Source organism: Sminthopsis crassicaudata, chromosome 6 (assembly GCF_048593235.1).
Source record: "Sminthopsis crassicaudata isolate SCR6 chromosome 6, ASM4859323v1, whole genome shotgun sequence".
In the NCBI taxonomy this organism is placed as follows: Eukaryota; Metazoa; Chordata; class Mammalia; order Dasyuromorphia; family Dasyuridae; genus Sminthopsis; species Sminthopsis crassicaudata.
In genome coordinates, this window is record NC_133622.1 from 35,300,640 (window position 1) to 35,317,425 (window position 16,786).

Sequence of the window (16,786 nt, forward strand, 5' to 3'; positions counted from 1 at the left end):
CCTATAGATTCCCCTGTCTGGAGAACACTTAAATAATATCTCTGTGGATCAGTACTATTTCTATGGTCTAGATTTGCAGGGTCTAGTCTGGATATATTTTGCTTTCCTCTAGTAAAATGCAACCTCCTTAAGAGCAAGGGCTGAATCATTTTTGTGTTCTTCTTGGATAGCAAAGTTCCTCACACATTTGAAAAAAATTGAACCTATAATTTCATTGGTACAGGATACTATAATTATTATCTACATTAGTATCTACTCTGCATCTTATAGAGATGCAAATGGGTGGCCAGAGAAAAATAAAATGGTTTGGCAAAATCACTCAGTACTTGTTAGAAAGGGTATGAATCTCAATCTTTCTGATTAGAAGTTATATTTCTATCCAATTTGACAAGTTCCCTCTATGTTTGGCACATTGTAGGTGCTCCATATTCTATGGTTGAATTGAATATCTACTCAAAAGTTAAAGCAAAACAGAATAGAACAAAAATAAATAAACTTTCTTTTTTTGATAAAAAGTCATTTGTAAACTCTTTTCAGAAGAGACTTTTAGGCCATGCTAATGACTTGGTAATTGTTTCTTATGGCTCTCCAATAAAGCTAGAATTGTTCTGATAGCAGTCAACAAAATGTCAAATTCCCTCTTTTGAAGTGAAGGATTTGGTGGGGGAGAGCAACTTAACACCACTTATTTCCTACCAGCTTTCATTTGGCCTGATATGCAGCAATTTTACTTTTGAATAAAGGAGTTATAAAAAGGTAAGAAAAGAAAATTTGGGTCATTCCATCAAGAACATCACATTTTTATTAGACCCTTACTATGCTGTACTCTGAGCAGAATACTAATGCTAATGGAAAGAGTCTGAAAGCTTGCTAAAGAGAAATTTATATATAGATGAAAAAAAATCAATTCATCTTCCATAGACAGTTTTTTATAGACTTAGGCTGCTTAGATCATAATAGAAAAATCTTTCTCAATTTGAAAAAAAATTCCTAAACTATTGTGCAAATAATATAATACCTGGCCTATTCAGTTAGTTTAACACATTAAGAACCTAATCTGTGCCAATTTATATATTTTCGGACAACTCTATTGTATACCAAAGGTAATTTTTAAAGATTGATCTATCTATATACACATCAATAACTTATGATGCCTTGACCAAATAATAATTATAATACACTATGCATTTTAAAAGATTTAGAGGGTGATTTTCCTATTTCAAATAATTTTATAGGTTGATAGAAATGTTAGTTTTATGTTTCTGACACTGGTCTATAATTTATTTGAGGTTGCAGATAGAATATTTTAAGCAAGAAGAAAGTTAGAAAAACAAACAGCTTTGATCCACCATATTAAAATCTACTTTACACTCATTTCCAAGGACACAGTGTAGGGACTATACACAATTTGGTTTTGATCATTGATTTGAATTGCATCAAAATTAACAAATTCCTATATTAAAAAACAATATCTATTTTAAAAAATTGAATCTACCCTATTTTGCTGTCATTTTATTTATTTTTTTTTTGCTCCTAGTCACTTTTAGTTTGATTCAGTGGACTCTTAAATGTTTTCTCCCTAAATGTTTTTCAAATTTCATTCTCATTTCCACAATACTTGAATGGGATGAAAAAAGAAGAATGCAGGTAAGTGATTTAAAACATATGTCAATTCATGCAGCAATGCCAGCCATAGCATTAAATATGTAGTCAAACCATCATAAATTTTCTATCAAAAGCTCATCACTTGTCAAATTTAGTGGCTTGGCTTAGTACTTATGTATTTGTGTGAGTCTGCATGGTATACTGAACTGAAGGCTTGTTTTAGTGTCAGGGAAAAAAATTAGTCCTAAGTCCTGTCTCTAATAAATCTAAAGTATTTCATTTAAAATCATAAGGCTATATGTATTATTATCAATGACAAATATATTTCTCACATGTACCTATTGAGAAAGTTATCATACTCATAGTTTATCATACAAAAGTAACCCTGGTTCATCCTCTCTCCAAGAAAATATTTTTAAAATACTAACACTGTTTAGAATATCTTGTTTCCTAAACAGGATAAATAAAGAAAAAAAATTTTTTTTTGGAACCAGATATCTACCAAGAGGTATCTTGGTAATAAAATGAAATAAATAAGATGCAAATCATTTGAAATAATATTTTTTTAAAAAGTTTTACTACTATTAAATCAACACAGCCATGTGATATTGCTATACTGAAGTAATAGAACCTAGGCTTGCACCCCAGCTCTATTCTATAATATTTAGATGAATTTGAGCAGACCTTTCACCTGTCATTCCTTATTTCCTAATGTATAAAATACTGATAATTAAATAAAAGATCTGTAAGATCCCTCAAAATCTCTTAATACAAAGACCTTGTAAAAATAAGGATTTAAACTAATGACACATTAGGGACTGTAAATGGGAATGTTACCCCTCAAAAATTATATATATATATATATATATATATATATATATATATATATATATATATATATATATATATAAAACATTCTGCTACTTCCTTTCACAAATACTAGACAAGATTATAATATAACTGGACTCACCCAATCATTCTAATAATTCTTTCCCTGAATTTATATATTGGAGAGATTAGGATTAAACATAGACTAAAGAAAAATGAAAAAGATTGGTACTAAGCTAAACTTTACTGACCTAAGTTAGACAAGTAGTCCTTGAGAATTCTAATATTCAAGATCTCATTATGTCATCTTAACTGATCTATGGAGATGAGACAATCTAGACACTGGTAATAATTCAGTCCTCAATTTCTTATGTAATTTTGGGGAACTCACTCAATACCTCTGGGACTTTGTTTCCTTATTTATTAAAAAAGGATAGCAATAAGTACCCTTTTTGTCACAGAGGATTGTGACAATATAATACAGCGCATACAAGGTTGTTCTTGATTTGTCGTTGTCATTTTAATAAGCTAAATGACCTATACAAATAAGATATTTTCATAATCACCCAGAATATCAGACACTTTTTGAACATCAATATATGAACAAGTAGATACAGCTGACAAGTTAGAAGTACTACTTCTTAGTTATGAGTAAAATTCAACATCGAGTTCATGTAATACAAAGATATGTGTTGCCTTTTTACATTTATTTCCACTGTTAGCTGATTTCAATATTTCTGTCCATATCTTCATTTTTACAAGATTATGGTTTAGACTCCACACCATTTCAACTTACTTGTACCAAAAAAATAAAATTAAATAAAAACAAAAACCTGTAGTAGATTTATTCCAGGTTCCCAAATCACCAACGGCATAATATGACAGTATTCAGGTCAGAATGGGATCATTCTTTGTGTTCTACAAATGCAAAGTTCTAATTCCATGTCATTCTTTAGAAGGTCAGGAATTGTTCCTTTACTGGCTTGTGTTCTCCTTATGAAGAGTTTGATTCTATCACATAAAATCAAAATTAACTTTTTCCTTAATAGCAACAATAACAGACATACAGTGTTTCACAGTTTACAAAAGCACTATACACACAGTACCTAATTTGTGAGTTTTATATATACATATGTATATACATATACACCCACATATATATATGTATACACACACAAACAGGTGTGTACATATACATGTATGTGTGTATATATTACAATCATAACTAAGGAAGCCAATCAAGTGATGATAAATCTGTCTAAACAATCTTAGGCTGATACTCAGAGAATAGTGAGTCACCAGGCCCATACCAAAAACTCTTCCAGCTTAGAACTGAGTAAAACCTCCAAAATTATTCACAGCTAACTTACATTTAAGAATCCAGGTCTACCTCAAGGCCATGATAAAGAATAATCTTATTTTGTTTTATTTTCTTAAAATCCTTTAAAAACAATATCTACATATATAATGCTCAAATGAAAAATGAAATCAAATCCTTATTATATCTCTTCCCATCTGAGGCTCCCCCAAAAAAATCCTTTTTTTTTTTTTTAGTTTGACTATGCATATTGATTATAAGGATTCCTTTTTATTTTTTTCAGTAAAGATGGTAGATTTAAGAAAAAAAAAACACCTTAAAAATTGAAAAGAAATTGCTATATACATTCAATGAGTTTAGGACAATAATCTTTCTACCCTGAAAAAAAAGGTAAGGATAAAATATGAGCATTTTCCATTTCTAGAATTTTACTTTCCAGGCAAACATAGGGATACACATTTCAGCATGACATCAGACACAAGATAGTGCTTACTACATCTTTGAAATGAGTTTATAGAAAATAAATTAATTTTTAAAATTAAGTGAATGCAGGCAAAATAAATAGTACCTTGATTTTGTTAGTAAGGGCTGTGTCATCAACTGTAATTTATATGTGCTTAATTAACTTTGGTCTAAATACTACAATTCTAGGAACCTCAGAAAGATAGCAATGGAATGTTCAAAGTAATGCTGTTTTTCTGCTTTGGTAAAAAAATAAACTTCATGTTATTGAGTTACATCAAACAATATCTATGTTTAGTTTTGCTCTGTCAATATTTGGGAGCAATGGAAATTTATAAGTAAAGGTAGCCAATCCAATAAACAAGATTAAATAGAGCAAAAGCTGTCGGGAAAAATATACGAGAATATGAGTCAATTTTGGCAACACGGATGTGTATTCTTCCTTCCCTCCAAGATCCTGTCCGGCAGTCTTCAAAACAACAGAAAAAGCTGGCACAGTCTTTGCCTTCCAAGCACTGATATCCATAATCATCATCTCGTTGTTGCGGATGAGAAATGCTGTTCATTGGAATCAATGTAGATCCAGGGCGAACTGCAACTGCAGGTGATTTCTGAATAAAAGGACATATTGGATTTTTCATATTGAATTAATACTAATGATTACAATTGACATTTATGTAGTGTTTTAAGGTCTACAAATATTATCCTATTCCTTGCCTATTGATACTTCAAAAATATTTGCTGATGGAATAATGAAAATATATATTTTTTACATTTGTACATATCTATTTTTTTTTTCCTTTTTCGCAACTTACTACTGGAATCCATATAAATTAATGGACAAAACTCCACAATTCATGGGTCCTTTTTAGTTTTAGAAATAGTGTCTTATAAACAGTAAATTCCTCATGGGATTTCTGTAAGGTTTAAATCAACCAGTCCACAATTATTAAAAACCTTTTACATTAGGCACTATATAAAGTGCTAAAAGGTACAAAGACAAAAGATGAATCAATGTCTCCTCTTAACGAGTTTTTATTGTATAAGGAAAGGCAGCATGCACATGTAAAATTTTATATATAGAGAGAAAAATATGACATAGATATGATAACTAAATAAAAGATAATGATATGGGGAACCAGTAGCTTGCAGATTTAGGAAAGCATTTTGTAGAAAGTGGTGCTGGAACATATGATTCAAGATGGTGAGAAATTACAAGAGGCAGAAGTGAGGAAAAAGTGAATTCCACGAATGAAGCATGATCAGTGACAAACCTCAGGTAGAGTGCCATATGTAAAGTGTTTTACTAATCTGATAAGTGAGAACTCATTCTATGATTGCTCCTAACTAATGTCAATTTTTTATAAAGTATCTTCTTAAAAGATGTATAATTTTAAATGATTATAACATTATATTAGATGATAATTATAAAAATGTAGTTACATGGCTATAATATATATAATACACACATACATATATTATAAAATATATATAATAAATAACTTGAAAAGGGAAAATAAGATATATGCATTCAAATAACTTTGCTTATTTGGACAAATGAATATCCATGAATGAATGTATCTAGAAATGGAATAGAATATTGGGGATACATTGATTTTTATCCTGGAAGCCACTAAAGGATTAACCAGAGAAATGTGCCCAGTAGAAGTCTGCTTAGTTCAGCTGCAACCAAGAAAGATTCATTTTAAATATTCACTTAAGCATAGTCATAGTCACAACTATTAATGATACAAGTGTGTGTGTGTGTGTGTGTGTGTGTGTGTATGAGGGGAAGAAGGGAGGGGAAGGGAGAGGGAGGGAGAAGAGCAGAAAGTTTTCAGATGAAATGATCAAAGCTATCAATGGTCACATGAAAAAAAAAATAGTAAGTATTGATTAGGACATAGTATTTAAAGCAACTCTGAGTTACCACCTCATAACTAGCAGATTGGGTAATAAAACAGAAAAGGAATTTGATAAATATGGTGGATGTGGGAAAATTAAGAGACTAATGCACTTGTTGGCATTGTGAACTGATCTAATCATTTTGTAAAGCATAGCTTCTTAATCTGTGGGTCACTATCCTATACTACATATTGTAATTGAATGTGGGGGTCATGATGTTATGATTTGTTATTTGTAAATGTTTGATTCATGTATCTATTTTATATATCTATATGTCTGTGGTCATGAAAAAAATTTCTCAGGTAAAAGGAGGTTGAAGCCCTCCTTAACAACTAGTTGGGAGAATGGCCAAAGGGCCATAAAATCACGAATAGTCCTTTTAAATCAAGCAATACCACAACTAGGTTTGTATTCCAAAGAGATTAAAAAAAAGGACAAGAATTATATATACAAAAATATTTATAGTGGCTCTTATAGTAGTAGCAAAGAATTGAAAAAACAAAGAGATGCCCATCAGCTGGGTAATGTGATAGAATACCATTGTGCTATAAGAAATGATGAGTAGGATACTCTCAAAAGAACCTGAAAAGATTTACATAAACAATGAAAAGTGAAATGTGCAGAACCAGGAGGATATTTTATATAGCAACAGCAATGTTGTATAATGATCAGTTGTAAATGACTTAGCTCTTCCTAGCAATACAATGATCCAAGACAATTCTGAAAGATTTTAATGAAAAAAAAAAAAGTTATCTGCCTCCAGAGAAAGAACTGATAGAGTCTAAATGAAAATTGAATCATAATTTTTCTTTATTTAATTTTTCCTGGTTCATTTTTTTTGTCTATGTTTGCTTTCACAACATGACTAACACAGAACTATGTTTTCCATGATTGCCCTTGTATGACCTATATCAAATTGCTAGCTTTCTCAATGAAGGGAGAGGGTAGGAAAAGGAAAAGAAAATTTGGAACTCAAACATTTTTACAAATAGATGTCAAAATTGTTTTTAATTTTAATTGGGTAAATAAAATATTATTTTTTTAAAAAAAGAAAAAAAATCTCTTTGAAGCATAGGCTCCCGGATTTAGAGGTTTAGAAAAATTTAGAAATGAAAAAGATCTTTAACTTCATTTAAATCAACCTCTTTATTTCATAGTTTTGGAAACTGAGTCCTAGACAAGTTGCTAAAATTACTCACTTATTCCATGAAGATGACATCCAAGTCAAAACATCCTTCCTTGCTCTCTTTTCTGAGGTATGAATTCATCCCTTCAAAATAATTATAAGTTGGCTCCATCTGGGTGTTCCATAATAGCCTCAAAATCAATATATTTGAGGTATAGCTTATATTTATCTATTGATTTACTTATGATTTTAATTTAGCTAATTCCCCAAGTGGTATTATTTTATTTAATCCCCTACGCTTAACCTTTGGTTTTCTCTTGGATTTTTTCTTTCTCCCTTCCTTCTTAAATCATTTCTCTTAAAATAATATAACTTCTCTCCCATTCATCACCTCCTCATCCTTCTTATTGTTACCACACTATATGGACCCTTATTACCTTCTGTGTTGAAATAATTTTATTTATTTATACCTTTATTAGTTGTTCTTTATGCTCTCCTTGAATTTCATACAGAATTTTCTACCTTTTTAAAAAGTCAAACAAAAATGTGACCATAGAGGTTTCTTGGTCCCAACATATACGTGTGTGTATGTATAGACCACACTAGAGGATATTATATGGTATAGAAATAATATAAATTTTGATTAACTTACCTGATGATTGTATGTGAAAATTCCTGCTAAAGAAACCCAGTGAATGAATAACTACAGTTATTCCCCAAAAACTTTTGACTATGCAAAACAGATATTTTTCTATTTAGACTCAACACGTTTTGCTTAATTTATATAGCTTTTCTTTAAAAAAATAAAGAGCTACTTAGAAATAAAAGTAGAAACCATCGAAAATGACACTACAATAATATGAGTGACTCAAAAGAATTATTGTAACTAAACAATTCTTTTCCTACACTCTGAGAAACTGACAGATTGAAAAAAAAATTATCTTGTCAGGTCTCAGTGCACCTACAATTTAATTATTTTGAAGGTTTGGATATTCCTTAAGCAAAGAATTCAAGGACTGGAAGGTTGAGATGTTTTTCCAATAACTGTGTTAGGGAATTCGTTTTCTCTGGGCTTTAAGGAAGATGCCCTGACCTTTCAGTTACTCTGACCCAGCAGCTGTGGCCTCAGGCTCTAGATTGCCATGAAGAAATGAGCAAAAATGATATCTATTTATCTTTCTATCTCTACCCATCCATCTATCTATATATCTGTACAGACACACACACATCTACACATACATATATAAGAAATTTAGACTTCTTAAAGTTTATATTTTGGGGAAGAAATGTATGAGAGAGAAAACAGAATAAACAGATGTCATGGCCAGATAACAGGCAGATTTTTTTGGCTCTGAACTTACTGTGTGGATGCTTAGTCTGGAATAAAAGGAGACAGAGATTCCATAAAGGCTTCAAGTGTATAGTTTGTAGACAGCAGCATGCACAGCTGTCTATACATCATGAAAATGTGCTACAATCTACCTGATTAACAAGACCATATGGTTGAACACTGAACCAGGGGGGGGAATCCGATTTGATCACTGATCCCAGTTTTTCACTCAGCATGCCATCTAGGGTTGAAAGAATTGGCAAGGCAGCACAACCAAACTAAGAAGAAAGGAAAAATGGGTTGGAACTCCTTAGGTAGTCTCTTGGGGCTCAGGTTTTTTTTAAGCAGGTGCTAAAGAATTTTTTTTTTTTATCCTCAATAAGAGCATAATATGTAATTACAAACTCCTGGTTTCAGGAACCAACTTGTTAACATTTGCAATAGAGTTCTGTAAAGGCCATAGCCGTAAGAAAAAATAATATAACTGGAACAGTGTTCTTTAACTCATAAATCTTACTATCTTGACCCTCTAGCACTTCTAAACTTAAAAGCCACCTCTGAGAATTTTATATGCTCCATAAGGATAAAGATCTATCCATGGTCCTACAATCAATATGTTTCAGGAGCAGAAGTGGAATCCAGGTTTTCTGGAATTAACCTTTAGCCCTATGGCAAACACTTTTTCATTATTGTTTCCTGATTTCCTAAAGGAGGAATTCTCCAGGCCAAAACAGAGCAGCTTCTGCATGACAATTTATAGTTTTAGAGAGTTGTAAGATATTAAGAGATTTTGCCAAAGGCCCATGGCTAATATGGGTCCCTTATGGGGTTGAAACATCTTATAAACTCTCAGGCTGGGTCTCTATCACTAAATTAAGCGATTTTTTCCCCTTAAACACTGACCTTCATTTGTAAACTCTTTGATAACATATCTTAGAGTATAAATGTGTTTGTTTTTCCCAATCATATGAGACCAATCTCATTATCAGATGGTACCTCTTTACAATTTTTATGTTCTTCCAAATGTAATATCAAGAAATATTATATAAATTTTTTCCATTAAGAAGGACCATGTTAGATGGAATGTAACTATTGGTGAACAATCAGGGAAACAGGGAAATTTGACATTGAAGGAGATGCTTAGACAGAGTTAAAACAGAAATGTGGAAATGTTGCTTTCTTTCCATTCAAAAAGAAAAATAATTGGGAATTAGCTATCTGCCTTGAATGATCCTTAAGGGACTATTTCATTTATTCACTATGGATTGTATAAGAGATAAACTAAAATGATCTCAAGTAAAAGCAGAGTCAGAAGCTAATTTTCAAATGCAAATTTGCATGGCTGTATCCCTGATAATGGGTTCTATTCTCTTGGGATGTATCTCATATTTTCAGGGGGAAGATCTCACTGATTCCCAAAGGAATTAGGCAGACAACTGGGTATATGGCTTTATCCATGAAAGTATATCAGATAATCAAACTTCTGGGCTTGATACTCACATAAATGTTTTGTTTTGTTTTAATTTAGAAGGACGGCAAAATATCCCAGAAGTGAATGAGTATGAAAAGTGAAGAAGGAATGAGGTAAAATGAGGTGAAAAGAAAGAATCGAAAATGATATTTTTCCCCCCTAAGGGAAAGACGATGATAATCTCTTTCTAGGTGCAGAGAGAACCTTACACTATTTTTCCTGTAAATTATTTCTACCTACTTAATTATCATTAAGTATACTTTTTTGCTTTTAAAATATTTATTAAATTTTGCTTTAAGTTTTGAAAAAAAAGAAGGGGTGGGGAGAGAAATGGAGATGGTTACCAAAGGTGGTGAATGATGTTAATATCTATTATTTACAGCATTATATTATCCACTTCAACTTTCCAATTTCATGTCAAAGAAAAGAAAGTATATATGTAGGAAGGGGAGATGGTGCACAAAGGGTAAATCAAATTCTAGAGTTTTTTGGTAAAGAAAAAATAAGTAACATCAGACCTTTTAAAAGCATGTTTCTTTAGAAAAGCCATTTTGCTGGAGGATAGCAAGTTCAGATAAAACCTGTAATCCCAAAACAAAGTTAAAATGGAAAAGGGAAAATCTTAGCATGAAAAAAAGGAATAAAAGAAAGAAATTCAGAACTTCAGATGAGATAAACTAAAAGGAGAAATCTGCTTGTATGGAATTGTCTTCCAAAGGTCCTGGAGGTGATTTTGCCATTGGATAAATGCTTAGTGTTATTTTTAATCTTTCATTTTCATTCACCCTCTTTCATAGCCTATTCCTCAAGCATCAATTTATTATAAACAAAATAATCTCCATATGCTTCCCAATACTGTATCTATTGGTAGATGGAAGTGACAGAAATATACGTTTCAACATACCCTTGACTTCTGTTTGGATTTCCTGTCTTTAGGCTTCTTTCCCTTTTTGTTGCTAGTGAAATAATGCAGGGTTCCATATTCCACCAACGCCGCAAAAACAAAAATGAAGCAAACGGAAACAAAGAGATCCATAGCTGTCACATAGGAAACCTTAGGGAGGGATTTCCTGGCAATGGTACTCAGAGTTGTCATTGTCAGCACTGTGGTTATACCTGCATTAAACAAATAGGAAGAGAAGGAAAGTGACCAGAGGGTTTTATGGACCATTCTTCTTGCATAGAACAGATATCTTGAAGGAGTAAATAAATAAACAATTCAGTAAAATTACTCTAATTATCATGCTTTTTGGAGAGGACTAATTATTGCTAATTATAATCATAGCATGTTCCAATTTTGTAGTGGTAATCTAAAGTCTTTAAAAGTGTTTATTCTACATTATCAGTCTTTCTTTAATACAGCAAAAGCTTTTTTTAAAAATAAAAATAATTAATATCCAGTATAATAAAGCCACTATGATTTTAGCCATTTTTGAAGAGTACTTACTGATAAGTGTGATTATATGTTATTATAAAATTTAAATGGTTTGTTATTTATTACATGACTGTTAATCTCACAAAAGTTTTGAAAAAATAAGAACTAACTTTTGTTCATTGATTTTTGAAAAGCAATGTGTCATATTGTATAAGCAAATAATTCTCAGTCAGAAAGACCTGGAACCTCCAAAGACCATGGAGTATTATATGCATCTGTCTGACCCTGGGCACACCTTAAATTCTTCAACTGTAAAATGAGGATCATAACTGTACTTACCTTCCATGGTTGTTGTAAGGATTGAATGAGATAACATTTGTAAAGCCCATAGCATAGAGCTGGGCAAATAACAGGTGCTTAATTCATGTTTGTTCATTCTTCCAGTATATGTATAGATATCACATATATGTATGTATGCATATTTATAAGCATACAAACACCCATACACATGATTTATCTCTAATTTCATTTCTGATTTTGATCTCAGAGAGTATTTTCAGTTTTAGAACTTCTTTCATTAATGAAAAGTATTTGTAATATTAATTTTAGTGACTTGTTTGGAGTCAGAATGTTGCCCAGAGTCTCACAACTATCACATATATAAAACTTTGTTTTACAACAGAGCTGAATATTCAGTATCATAGTATCCATTGACAACAGGCTAATAAGGACAAAAAGTGGACCAGATACCATGAGCAAGAAATTTTGCCAGGAAGAGTTAGGTGACTTGCTTATGATAACTTGTCTCAGACGCAAGACTTGAACTCAGTTCTTTCTAATGTAAATGTCAAGATTTTAAAGATTCTGCCTCACTATACCACAATATAACTCTATAATCCTACCTAATATTTTCATTCTTAATTCAAAAACAAACTAATTTAAAAAGAAAAAACAGAGTGAATAAACATGGCATAATATTGTTAACATTGTGATTTTATTAAGAAGCAAGCTATTAAACATGATAAATCTATAATTTCTCCAGAAGAAGCATATATAATATTTATATAATATATAATTTAATTACTATTACAATATCATAATCATTATAGTATAAAAAGTATATGATATAATATAATAGTTATAATATAATAATAATATAATCTACATATGTATATATATTACATTTTTTAAAAATTTGGAGATATCCAAATCTCCTTTTGATATTACTTATAAAAGCATGTTGTCTTTCCATAATCCTCAAGAAAACAATGTTTTTTATATTCAAGATTTAAATATTATATAATGTATACCTCCTTCTTTCCTTTCCATATTCACCCAGCATAGTTGAAAAGAGATTGCTCAGGTCCTTTCCTTTATGTCAATTATGCTCTAATTAAACCCTGTATGCATTTCAAAATCACAAAGTAGAATTTGTTGATTTTGGCAGTAGAAAATTTAAAACTTACATATAGTAAAATAAAAAGATGTGTGATTTTGTTTTGTTTTGTTTGGACCTATGATTCCATTGGTATTTAGATTACCCAATGAAGAAACTCCATTTACCATTAAGATCAGTAATTCTTCTGTAAGATGTTTTGGAGAGTTGTTTTGGGACACTGGAAATTTAAATGAATATCCAAATATCTTTCAGAGAAAGGTCTTTCTTATGCAAAGATTTTCTTCATTACATCATATTTTCTGTTATTTAAATAAGATATTCAGTGATAACATCAAACTTCACATTCATAAGACCCATATTCACATAAGAATCATAAGATCTGGAAGGATAAATCTTCAGTTTCATTTATTTCAACAAGTATATTTATATAATTCTAATTTTTGAGACACTGTATTTGATGTAGGAGATGCAAAGTCAGTAAGGCTGTTTATATATGTTCTGGTTTGGGATACTAAGTGATTAAACAGTTTGCCCAGAATAAGACAATGAATGTGTTGGACGTATGTCTCAAAACATTGTATAGATGAAGTGTGACCTCAGTATTCACTATATTATGTTGCCTTTTGTTGAAAGTCTTAGATTTCAACCTGTGGTTTTTACACTCCAAATAATCCAATAGATAATTCAACTATAGCCACATTTTGATTTTGCTTCAATAGATATTGCTAGAGTTTAAATTTTGAATGCAAAATCTTTGATAAATTTTATTTCTGTCTAAATATTTGAAAATATTAAATGCTTGCAGGCATGTGATAGTTACATAATTCATATTTGCTATTTCATAAAAAACTGGCATATGGCATCATGTAAACTTAATGACAGGAATAACCTAACGTTTTTTTTTTTTGTTTTGTTTTTTTTTTGTTTTGTTTTGTTTTTTTCCCCACAGAAAGAAATATGTAATATGTGAATAAGTTCATAATGAAGTTCATCCTTTTAAAATAAAACATGACTTTTCAAAAATAACATACAAAGTCATGGAAGAGACAAAAAAGTATTATAATCAACAAACTTTTACTAATTGTCTACTATATTCCAGGTATTAAGCCATGGCTTACAAAGTCAAAAAATAAAGCTCAGGAGACTCAGTTCTCAAGTAGCTTACACTGTTCGGCAGATAGTTGGTCCAAATATCAACATATATGCCAATCTATCTATGTCTATATCCATGTATACAGAGAGAGGGAGAGGGAGAGAGGGAGAAGGGGGGAGGAAAGAGGGAAGGAGGAAAGAAGGGAGGAAGAGAGAGAGAGTTTAGAGATGAAGAGGCAGAGACATTCCAGGTTGACCCTGTGTTTCTAGGAATAACTTGAAAATAATTGAGTCTTGATGAATCACATCACTAAATTGACATTTGATGTGTAATTTCCTAAGTACCTTAGTTCTTTTCTGTTTCTAGGTCTCTATTAGCCTTTCTTCTTCCTTCCTATGTTATAAACTAATTAATGAAAAAGCATGGCACGTTAAGGGGAGACAGAGAGTACTACATTTGTTTACATGTCTCTTTCTTTCAAATCCAATGCAAAGATAGGAATAGTAACTTGTCCTATCTTTTCATTTCTTTTTCTTTCCTTTGCAGACAATGACAGTCAAGTGACTTGCCCAGGATCATAGAGCTAGTGTCTAAGGCAGAATTTGAACTCAGAGCTTCATGACTGAGAACCAGTGATCTATCCACTGTGACACCTAGCAAACTCCTCATTTTTTTGTTTCTGTGGTGAGCTTCCATATGAAGAAACTGTCTTCACCAATGTAAGTCAGTGCCTTCTTGGCAACTAGTCCTATTACAGAGTAGCCTAGAGCAACAAAGGAGGCTAAATTATTTCATCAGGATTACTCAATCAATATATGTCTGAGGCAGGATTTACATTCTGGCCAGGGTGGTTCCAAGGCCAACTCTTCCTCTCTCCATTACACACAGGCTGCCCCAAGGCAAAGACAACTTTTTTTTTTTTTTTTTTTTTTCCCTCCCCATGCATGTAATTCACTGTTTATCTTCATAATTGGATCATTTACTCAAAAAGAGTTACAGTGAAGAATCTACAACTCAGTCAACAAAGTGAGCCCTCCTACCTTGTCCTGAACACCATTTTGCTTTGCCACAAACTATTCTGTCATCTAAGTTGTCCAGAGGCTACATCATTCTGGGGGTCTCTTCCTGCACCATTCCAGATATATGGATGCTGTTTTACAGAACTTCATATTCTATCCTCTGGAATTTCCTTTTCTGGGGAGAATCTCATCCCTTACATAGTCTGAATCCTGCCACACCTGGTAGAAACAGATTCTTCTTCAACCATCTGAAGCTAGATATCTAACTTCCACTTCCCTCCCTAGGCCAGTTTTCAAAGGACACTTTATAACCATGAATGCAGAAGAATTATTTATCTTTATACTCATCTATCAAGAAGAGCTTCAGAGGCTTAGATATTGCTCCAAAGCTAGTATCTAGTCCACCACAAAACACCCTCATTTAGTAGTTTAAGATTTATAAAGTAAGACTTTGGAACTATTATCTCATATTTTCCACATAATAGCATGTAAATCTGGCACTATTTCCCCATTTTACATATGACAAATTTAAGGCTCAGCAAGCCTAAATGGCTTGCCTATTCATGGTTAAAAAGCTACTATATCAGTTGTTAAAAATTCCCAATTCCTAGGTCCCATATATATATTCACCATAACACATTATATTTCTTAATGAGGCAAAAAAATCATCTATCAAACATCATTTAAAATCCATAAAATCATGTAAGCAAGATTTTCTTTTGAAGAACTGGAAACCCAATAATACATATAATGTAAAATAGTACATATATTGGAAACTTAAATGAATTTCATATTAGTATAACTATAAAAGACCAAGTAAAAATAGATATAAATATATCTATTAACAACCTCAACATCTTTGTCAGACTCCCAAGGCAATTTCTTTGCCAGCTCCAGAGTTAGATGCCTTGAGCTTTAATATTGATGATTCCAAGTGATTTACATTTTACTATACATTATTAACAGGAGATCTTCACCAGCCATCTCAGGCAACCACATGAAGGAGCCGTTTGTGATTAAAAATAGAAATTCTGCCCTTAGCTTTTTATGTTTTTTCATGAAATCATTATCAGTAGTCAGAAAGCTACACTTTCCATTGGACTGAATCAACTAAACAGTAGGCTAGCTTTGTAAATGAATTATACAAATGGAGGTAGTTTTTATGTGACTTTAAAATAATTGGTTCATTTTCAAAATAATTTTGATGTTATTATAATGTCCAAAATATACAACAAAAGAAATTTATTGAAAGCAGGAGACTAGTATATACAAACATATTTACATAATTAGAATTTTTATGACAACAAAAAAAGGAATCAAAATGTGTGCCCAGTGATTGCAGCCGTGTTGGAGAAAGTGTGATATGTGAATATAAAAGATTTCATTGTTCTATGATTAGTGATGAATAGAAAGAATCCAGAGAACGTGAGAAGAATTATTTAAAATGACAGAAAGTTAAAAAATACAATAACCATAACTTTGTAAATAAACATTCTCCAAAAAGAAATATGGTTAAATATAATAGTGTTGTTTAAATGTTATCAATGTTAAAAGGATGCATACTGCAAAGTGACATGCCATCAATTAAAATAGCTTTTGGGAGAAGATCCTTTTTGGGAAAGATATGTGTTTATTGGGAAATGGTTATCTTATAAAAATAAAAAGTATAAATACATAATTTAAAAAGTAATGGTAAAAAAGAAACCTATCAGTTGTATATAACATTTCACATTCCTCATCATTGCCCCTGTCCAGAGACACTAAATGTCTTTTTGGCTGATTACTCAATTTATAGATTACTCAGTCTCTGGCTTCTCATCTTTCTTATTTCAGTTTCCTGCCTCTTGGATCCTTT

At 31.5% G+C, this 16,786-nt stretch overlaps 1 protein-coding gene across 1 annotated transcript in view; it reads right to left on the bottom strand.

Moving 5' to 3' along the window:
• Positions 1-2,529: 2,529 nt before the first annotated feature.
• The window catches only part of GABRG1 (gamma-aminobutyric acid type A receptor subunit gamma1), an 89,723-nt gene continuing 75,466 nt past the window's right edge, over positions 2,530-16,786 (bottom strand). Inside the window, exons 8-9 of the mRNA XM_074273559.1 lie at positions 10,950-11,161; positions 2,530-4,824 (exon numbers count right to left, since the gene is read on the bottom strand). Of these exons, the coding sequence (XP_074129660.1) occupies positions 4,546-4,824; positions 10,950-11,161 (491 nt within the window). The 3' untranslated portion in view covers positions 2,530-4,545. The remainder of the gene's footprint in view (positions 4,825-10,949; positions 11,162-16,786) is intronic.